Source organism: Strongylocentrotus purpuratus, unplaced genomic scaffold (genome assembly GCF_000002235.5).
Source record: "Strongylocentrotus purpuratus isolate Spur 01 unplaced genomic scaffold, Spur_5.0 spur5_contig_858, whole genome shotgun sequence".
Taxonomy (NCBI): Eukaryota; Metazoa; Echinodermata; class Echinoidea; order Camarodonta; family Strongylocentrotidae; genus Strongylocentrotus; species Strongylocentrotus purpuratus.
The window spans coordinates 1,820,433-1,829,837 of record NW_022145566.1 but is presented as its reverse complement, the minus strand read 5'-3'; the positions used below and the strand labels follow the sequence as shown (position 1 = coordinate 1,829,837).

The window sequence follows — 9,405 nt, the reverse complement described above, 5'->3', positions numbered from 1 at the left end:
ATCAGTCACCATTATCATAACTAGGCCTATCATTACAATCATATAGCGATAGTTTTGCTGTATATAGCCCTTTCAAAATGTTCAATATATTATTGGAAATACAATATGTACGGTTAAACATGCCCAACCTCGTTGCCGAAATTTGTATGGAATACTCCTAAAGACCTGTATCGTCAATAGCATCTTTTTACTTTCTTCTTTTTTAAGTACGCAATTTTGCCGAAAGGCATTTAACTGCTTTAATACCATTACATTTTAATGTTTTGTTGATACTTTTGATTTTCTGGAGCTTTGGACAAAATCTAGTGAGAGCCCCATCCAACCCCATTTTCCCATTTTGTTCAAATATTATAGGGGGAAGTTTGAGCACGCCTGTTTCTTTTTAATATTTTGGTGTTCATTTTCCAGGTATGAATTATTACCCTTGATGATGAGACCACAATGCTTTTATATTCGTAGTGTACGATAGGACCTACGTTGTTTGCTTCGTGTCTGAATCTACAGACTAACATAAGGTGATTTGTTTTTTAATGTGTGTGTTTCTGTTGAGCCCGGCTGTTGAGGCGTCGTACAAAAAAACTCCTCGATTTCTATCGACAAAATATGAACGAACAAAGCTTTTACCGCAATAACTGAACATAACAATGTGAAAATACAATCAACTTCATGACAGCCTGAGGATGTTTTGTATCTGGCTGCTGAAATAAAAACGTCCGTTTTCACATTCTAGTCGAAATTTCAGGGTCACAACGGCGTCCCAGTTATGAAACCGAAGCTGGTCGATGTACCTATATCCTCACATGATCTCGGGTCAAGTGACATTGCAGTACAGTGTTTCTACTACTACCGTGTTCAGACATAATTGTGTACATTTCATTTATTATCATTGAGTAAAGAAAATTATGTGCGTGCCTGTAGCTAGGTTTGAAATGACTGTGTGATATCCTGTTCTGATTCGGTGTGTATACACAAACTAAGTGAAGCAACGACCTGAGAATTTCCTAGATTAAATTTGGAAAAAGATAATGATAGCACTCTCCTTCGTTTCGTGATGTCTACGACTACATGGGCATGTATAGTAAACGGTATATAAGACGCGTCGTCAAACAACCTGTAGAATCTTTTGAAATGACGGCGATATGACCTCACAACTTCAACTATTATAATGAGGACTACTGACGCTAAATATCTTTAAAAACAATTTTGAGACTTTAGTCAAAGCATATTTCCTCAGTCTCTTCCTCCACCGCCCTCATCTCTCCCTCTCCCTCTCTCTCCCTCTCTCTCCCCCTCCCCCTCTATATATATATCTCTCTCTCTTTCACTTTTCTTCTATCATGTGTTTTCCTTCTGTACATCTAAGTCCATCGTCTTATTTTACTCGGCCAAATTCCACAATAAAATTGATTCCCATTTTCATTTGATCACAAGAATTTATAGCCTCTTCAATTTCTTAAAACGAAAGAACATTAACAAAAAAAACAACATATAGGCCTATTTATAATTCGCAATGAAATTTAATCACCAAAAGGAAAATGAAAGAAGAAAGTCAGTTGGCTTTCTCGATACAAACAACCGTAAAAAGAGACCGAACATAATTATCCCAGTAATCATGTGAGAAAAGCAAGGAACACGTGAACACTGATGTTTTTGCTAATACCAATTAGGAAACTGATACACTTAAAACATCATGCAGAAACACGTGAGTGTACAGTTGAAATGCACATATGCACATGTACATGATGTATGATACTTGTACATGACTTCTTGAGTCACGTTGAGAGCTGCTCGTGTAGTCAACCCAGTTAGGTGCGAGAGAAGAAACAAAACGTATACAAGTAAACTGGCGTCGTCTATAATAATGCTTATATCTTTCTTCTACACCTGAATGTCATTTTATTCAATTTATAGCTGTGTTCAAAATTTCAAATAAGGTCATGCCTTTTTAAAAAAAATTTTTTATAGAAGGCATGTAGGAGGGGGGGGGGGGTATAATATGCAGCCCCGCGTGTTGTAGACACATTGGAAATAGAGTAGATTAAAAATTAAAAATATGCTGGGCATCCAAAAACGGGCGGGAGGCGGACATCAGGTTCAACTTACACTGTATTCCGCTCTGCTCATAAAATGTAAAAATAATTATAATATACAATTTGATAGAAACCAATTAACACGAAAATACAAACCAATTAAAGCAACAACAAAAATACAAACATGGCTATCAAATAAAAACATGATTGAGCATGAATAATTGTCGAGTCTATCATAAAATCATCTTCATTCACTTTATTTCTTTTCTTCAAAATTAGTGGGCAAAACCCAGACATTGAAAATGCTGAAAACACTTAATGAGTCAATAATTGCACAATATACGTGCAGACAAAGGCAAATCAGCACTGCCTGTCGAACAGCATTTCAATCAGTACTCTTAGTTGAAATAATTATAATAATCACTTGACTATGATTTCTCCCCCCCCCCTCCTTTTCTTTGTTTTAATTCTGTCTAGATATCTGAAGATCTTACTTTCTGTTTGCTGGATAGAAAACGTTTACCTTTTAGTCCCCGTCGGTAAATTTGGAAATCTATGGAAATGCTTTACCCATGACATCAACCCAGGGCCCTGTTTCATAAAACTTGTTATCATAACAAGTTACAAGCTACTGTTATAAGCTACTGAAATCATGGCATCTGATTGGCTGAGAGCACATTTGTCATAGAAATTTAGCATTTGTTATAGATAACAAGTTTTATGAAACGGGCCCCTGGATAGCACTCTCTTTTAAGACAACTTTCAGCGCACACCCCATTCCAAATGATCTAGCCACGCCCTCGAGGACAGTCACAACCATAAAATAGAAATTTGACTCAAATAATATTCTAAATTTGCAAAGTAATTGAGGGTATATTTTTATCATTTCTTCTGCGTTTCTATTTTCGGTAAGATCAAACCGTAAAGAGCTATAAATATAATTTTGATTATGCGATGAACTGAATTAGTAAAAGTAATAGTTCGTTTTAGCATCTTACGAACAGTAAAAACCCAGCAATAACCATCTAAACTATAAGACACGAGAAACATTCGATTGGTTTATACGAAAATGTGTACACCTGGGTGTAGATAAAGATACATAATGTTCACCCCTGCTTGTTCACTTTGCTAATAACAACTTTGAAAATTAATTCAAATTAAGTGAAAGAGCATAATTATAGGATAATGTGTGACGAGGGAAAAATAAGTTCATCAAATTTCCAGGTGCATTTTGGTATAAAATTGATGAGAGCCGTGGCACAATCATGAGCATAATTTGTTGCTTTTTCTATGTAGTGTGTAGACTATTTTATGGAGATCAGGTTTTTGCGGGGGTGATGCCCCCTGCCAAAATGCCTATATAGATTAACCAGCGGTATCAACATATTTCAATAGATCAATCAGTAAAAATAAATGAACATTTAAAAATAATCTTTAACAGAGTAGAGTAAATAATTATACTACAATCACGATAAACAATATCAAAGCGCATAAACAATCTTTAAAATATCTCAAGTTTCATTATCCAAGGCATTAAAGTGTATAAAGCTGCATGCAAACAGTGTATTGAAAAACAAATCGCTTTGTATTATAAAACATCCTCAAAGCTTTTCAGCTGCATTTTCCTAAAAGAAATACGTAATGAATTCATTCTATTAATGTGTAAGGACCCCACCCATTTTAAAAAAAAAAAATTTATTTGGGGGGGGGGGGGGGGGGGGGGCTCTCAAAAAAGCATACATGTATTTACAAGTCAATATGCTGATACTAATATAACAATCTTATCTACAGCCACCATTACAAATACTTCTAATAACGATATGCATTATGGCCTATATATATTATACACATACACACACACGTTAAATTAGTCTAAATTTCTGAAAAAACAATGTACAAACTACAAAGGCACCTTTCAAATTCGAATATAGGCCTATCATAATTAGGCCCTTAGATAAACAAAAATAATGCATCTTTATCTCCAGTTACAAATTTTAAAGTATTTGGTTAATTCTGCTCAAAAACTCGCGTCTCAGACTAGTAATTTGATTCAGGCTATAAATGAAAATGAAATGAGTAAGAACTAAGTAAGTAAGAATGCACTGCATTGGCACTTCTTCAATTATCCTGTTCAATGAGTTTCTACAATAGAACACCCCCCCCCCCTCATGAAAAGTAGGCTCATCTCAACATGATGTGTTCATTGTGTTGGCTTTTATGCCTGTGGACCATCAGACTTTTTAATTTCAAAGAAGAAGAAGTATTCGTGCAGCAACTACATGATTTATTGCTTCCGTTGTTGACACTGCCATTCCTGCCTTGTGACTGACCTAAACCGTCAACATATCTCTTGAAATAGGGTCCATTCTGTTCATTCCGGTAGTCGATGTCACTATCATCCACACCCGAGGGGGCGTTTGGAGATTGATGGCTTTGGGAGGTTAGGAACGAGGCACCTCTCTCCTCGGAGGATCTTCTTAAAGGCATGAGTGAAGTGTAGCTTTTCATTTCTGCTTCGTCATTGCAGTAGACTTCTTCCAGATTCATTGGCGCGCTCAGTCTTTCTGGCTGCAGACAAAAGCGATCTGGATGAACCATGGTGGGTACAGGAACAGCTGCAATGTCATGGGGTGTCTTTCTTGACGGACGTACTGATGAGCGACTAGGTAACCCATCATTGAAACAGGTTATATGATGGGAGGGAAGGTTAACACCTACGTTGGATGCAGTACTGTGTGGTGACAAGCAAACGGGTTCAGTTGTCAGGGAATTCGCGTCAGAGATTCTCTCAGGATATCTCTTTCCGCCACTGCTCTGCTTTGGATGAGTGTCATTCTCCTGAAGTGCAGGTGGCTGATTCTGGAAAGGAGACGAATGAATCTCTGCATGCAGCATAACAGGTGCATTGAGGTTGTTGGTACCATTCAGCCCCTTTGGCGTGTGAAGGACAATCTTACCAGAAATGATAGGTAGAGTAAAGGTATTGTCAGGTGGCCAGGTGAAGTTGGATGAACTGGCATCAGTGTTGACTGCCTTGTCAACACACTGTACCTTGGGGGTATTCTGGCACAACAATGAGTTGTATCTATTTCCGGTTAATGACCTCTCATATCCCATTTGGTCCTTTCCAGAGGAAGGAAATGGTCCATCTAGTCTTTCCACAGAGGAATACTGAGAAAACTTTCTTTGAAAGTCTGTCCCTGTAGTAAAGTTTGAAGGAGATGCAATGCCTACAGAGTCCTCTGATCCGGAACTCCTACTTTCTCTGTAACTACCCTGTGATCTTTCTTCATCTGATCCTGAATATGTCATGCATGATCGTGGACAAGACGAGTCATCATCGAGTCCAGCTTGCTCATACTTCATCCAATCTGAGTTCTGATGAAAGCCATTCTCTGATCCTGGCGTGGCATTCCCTGCAGTCTGCTGGCTGGCGATTACATGAGAGGCCGTCTCTACTTCACCTTCCAAGAAAGCTAGTATCTCTTTTGTAAAGCTTGGAACATCCTGGCTCTTTTCTCCGTGATCCCTCACCCACTTCTCAAGAGAAGTGAAGAGGGAGAGCTGCTGATGTGCTGCGGAAAAGATGTCATTGATGCCCAGTTTCTCGAGGAATTGGTTGACCATGCGCAGATAGATGATGGCTAGATCTAGAAGATCAGCCTTGTCAACTCGTCTATGCCTTGGTAGCTGATGGCACAGTGGGACAAGAGAGCGGATAGTATCAAGACATGTATTGATGCGGTCTCTGCGACGCTTTTCCACATCTTTATGACTATCTAGGTATTCCCTGGACTTCTTTCTTGAGCTCAGATCCAATGGGTTTGGATCCAAGTTTCGACGCTTGCCTAGGATGTGTTGAATCTGTGCAAGCTCAGATTGAGTGGCCATGGTACCAGATCGGAAGGAAGCCCTGCTGAAACAATACAATCAAGACAAACAAAAATCAATTATTGATGAATCACATTAACTTTTCTTCACCATTTCTACCATGCAGTTTAGTCACTTGAAATGAAATAAAATCTAATTTTGTAGATTTAGGTCCTACGTAAATGCAGAAGGGAAATTGAGATTACAATCAATTGATATTTTTAGAATCTTTCTGGATTTGTATCATTCTTTTCCAATAAGGACAAAGAAAACGTGTTCAGACAATCTGGTGCCTTTGGAAGCGTATTGAGTATTAATCTGTTCATAATGATATTACGAATGAATGGGGATTTCACGAACAGTGAGAAGGAACAACGTATTTTAATAATCGTGAACTTGATGTGCTCATCAATTCATATCTTGGCATAAAATGCATTTATTGTACATCATTTAAATTAAGCACATACACGAAAAGAGCGTTTACGGCCTAAATCAAAAGTTTGTTGTCTGTTAAAAAAATATGTTTTGCTGATATTTATGCATATTAGACGGCAATGGGGGCCAAAAATGGCTTAGTAAAGCTCCCGAAAGTATAGATCTACTAATAAGGTTCGAATTTGGACAGAAAAATAATTTGAATGGAGTATGGAACGGTACCATAGCCTATGGTCGGATTTAAGCGGGATATCTTCAAGTTTTGAAGCCTTTTGGAGCCTTCATTAATATTCAATATTATTCCACATTCTCAATTTTCATATAATGAACATTTTACATGAGTAGGGAAGTGATCCAATTGATTTGAAAATGAAATGGATTGCCAAACTCTATTCAGAAGAGCAAATCACCCGCTCGATAAGCAGTTTGAGAGGAACATTATCAATGTTATTCAGGACAATACCCTCTTTAATTCGAAACGTGTATTGAATAGTAATACAATTCAAGGGCGTTGGCCTTAACTTGAATCATGCATGCAAGTTTCTATTTGTTCGGCGGGGCGGGGGGGGGGGGGGTGATCTCGCTTCAATTCGTGAAAAACATGTTGTGTAAAAAGAATATTTCGGAAAATAAAATGAAAATTTACAAGGCTTACAATGAGGGTTAGGGAGGTGGTCCAGGCGTCTCGCACTTTTCCTCTTCTCCCTTTCCCTGTCTTTCTTTTCTCGTTTTTCACTACTGGAGGGGCGGAGGGCGGAGGGCGGAGGGCCGAGGGTGGTGGTGGGGGGGGGGGGGGGGTGTGTGGGCGGGGGCTATGCCATCATGAACAGTGATATTCCTCACATATATTGACATGTTGTTGTATCCGTAACTCAAGTTATGTTGTATCGCATGCGCAGTGGCGGATCCAGCCGGCGGGAAGAGGGGACCAATCCGTGAGAAAATATTGGTTGCGACTCAGCCACCGGTGAATAGGTGGGGGGGGGGGGGGGGGGGGGGGGGGGGGGGGGGGGTTGGAGGCACTTTTTTTTGGTCAAATTTTTCAGGAAATATTTTGAGCCGACTCAGTCAACTGGTGAATAAGCGGGGGGGGGGGGGGGGTGAGACCACTATTTTTGTTTTTTTTCACCTAATTCGTGAGAATTTATTTTTGTTGTTGTTGTTGTTGACCCGTCAGCCCCCCCCCCCCCCGTGGATCCGCGCCTGCAGAGGATCCAGACGGCGTCAAAGGGGGGGGGGTAGCCAAATCTTAATACAAAATTTAGTGCCGACTCAGCTGGCCGGCGAATAAGCGGGGGGGGGGGGCTTTTGTTTTTTGTTTTATAAAGGTTAACTTTACGTTATTATCCTATTTTTTGTATCGTTTTGGGAGGCTAGGGGGGGGGCGGGCCGGAATAATCGCTACCTGGATCCGCCCCTGCGCATACGTTAGTTTTTTTAGTGTATAGACTTCTTCTTCTAATTCGATGAAACCAATTTTGCTCATTTTGGCTAGTTCGGATTATCTCGCGAGAAAATAAAAATCAAGAAAAGATAGAAAAACAAATAATCTTGCTAGAGTCTAGTCACAAAATATAATACCAAAATGTTTGGTTGTCGTTTATTGATTTGTAGAAAGAAAATCTAATATATTTCTCCAAACCAGGGAATTTAAGTTCTGAACTTAAAAAGGGAGTGTTTTTTAATCTGCTGGAAACGATAACGAGCTAAACTTTTAATGAAGGATTTTCATGGGCAGATCCAGGGGGGTTCGTGGGGGCGCACGCCCGCCTTTTTCCTTCCGAAAAAATGGCAGGAAAGAGCTAAGAAATATTCACATAAATGTTCAGTTAACGAGTTCAGAAATGCCTCGGAATGTACCATAAAGCACCGTTAAGGTTCAAAGTTGTCTGGGGCCCTTAAACCCCTTAAGCGGGCCCCGGACCCCACGCCGTAAAGGCTTCGCGCACGCAATTTTGTACATTTCACGCCCCCGCTCCCCCTTTGAAAATCCTGGATCCGCCCCTGATTTTCCCTCGATAATTTGTATATAGCCTGATAGCTAGATGGCGGATCCTAATCTCAATTTTTTTTTTAGATATGTAGAAAGTAGGACTAATATACTTTACGAAAAGATTATCTTACAAAATTAGTCATTATTCTTACCTTTCCAGCGAACGATTTCTTCAACTTGGACTTGGTGCTGTTATGTTACTTTAAACTAAAAACACAGCCTTGATCCTACTTTGTCCCAGAGTAATTACACGAACAAATAGATGAAAAATGAAAGTTTATTGTTGTAGTTCCATGAAGTTCAGTTCTAGTAGTCAGCCAGAAATACTACAGATCAAGATGCAATGACTAAAGTACGTACTAACGCTGCATCTTGTGAAAATCAAGCGACGGATGCATGCAGACCGACCAACAACAATGATGTGCCCGTCGAGCTCGTTTGAGATCAGTCTTGTATGATTAATGAGGTTCCAATCGTAGATGTGATTGGATTCAGAGTGTTGATTCAGAATGATGAGCACGTCACATGAAAGTATGCCACGTCGTGTGCCGGGTCGTGTCGTCTAGGTACACTGGTACCAGTTTCCACCAACCTTGAAGGTGTGTACGCCAGTTGATCGTTGATTGGATAATTAATAAAGAAGGCGTGCACCTATACCCAGATCTCTGTTGATGTTTGCTCCTCGTCACCCCTTGCCAGAGTGAGTCTAGCTCAACATCCAGGTATACAATGTTGTAGCAAAAAGAAAGAAATCCGTCTCAATTCCCCATTCAAAATCCAAGCATCTCATGAATTGATGAAAGAGTGTTTGCATCAGCCTCACACACTAATGTGGAATAGGGGGAGGTATAGTAACAAGAGACTCGTCAGATCAGCCTTGCCCCTGATCGAGATCGATGCATGTGTCGAGTCACACGTTTGGAACACAATAATTATAATTTATAATCATCGGCTTCATTTCTAGTTCTCTCCCTCTATCTCGCTCCCTACCCACCCCTAAATACATGCACATGTATATTAGCAAAGAGAGGAATTCGACTCTATTAAATAAAGGGGAGGCGTCGTTTTCCCCACCGT

The 9,405-nt window shown here is 39.8% G+C and overlaps 1 protein-coding gene across 2 annotated transcripts; it reads right to left on the bottom strand.

Annotated features, from left to right (window-relative positions):
* Positions 1 to 4,096: 4,096 nt before the first annotated feature.
* On the bottom strand, positions 4,097 to 9,147 carry LOC100889274. Of its 2 annotated transcripts, none has more exons than XM_030997626.1 (2): positions 8,481 to 9,147; positions 4,097 to 5,946 (listed from the first exon to the last, which is right to left on the bottom strand). In XM_030997626.1, the coding sequence occupies exon 2, from the start codon at positions 5,919 to 5,921 to the stop codon at positions 4,212 to 4,214; it is 1,710 nt and encodes a 569-aa protein (XP_030853486.1). In that variant the 5' UTR covers positions 5,922 to 5,946; positions 8,481 to 9,147; the 3' UTR covers positions 4,097 to 4,211. The 2 variants fall into 2 exon arrangements, with proteins under 2 accessions (XP_030853486.1, XP_030853482.1); XM_030997622.1 differs by having other exon boundaries at positions 4,097 to 5,943.
* Positions 9,148 to 9,405: the final 258 nt, after the last annotated feature.

Coding starts and splice junctions, on each gene's coding strand:
- LOC100889274 (XM_030997626.1), bottom strand. CDS start 5,921: ATGGCCACTCAATCTGAGCTTGCACAGATTCAACACATCCTAGGCAAG.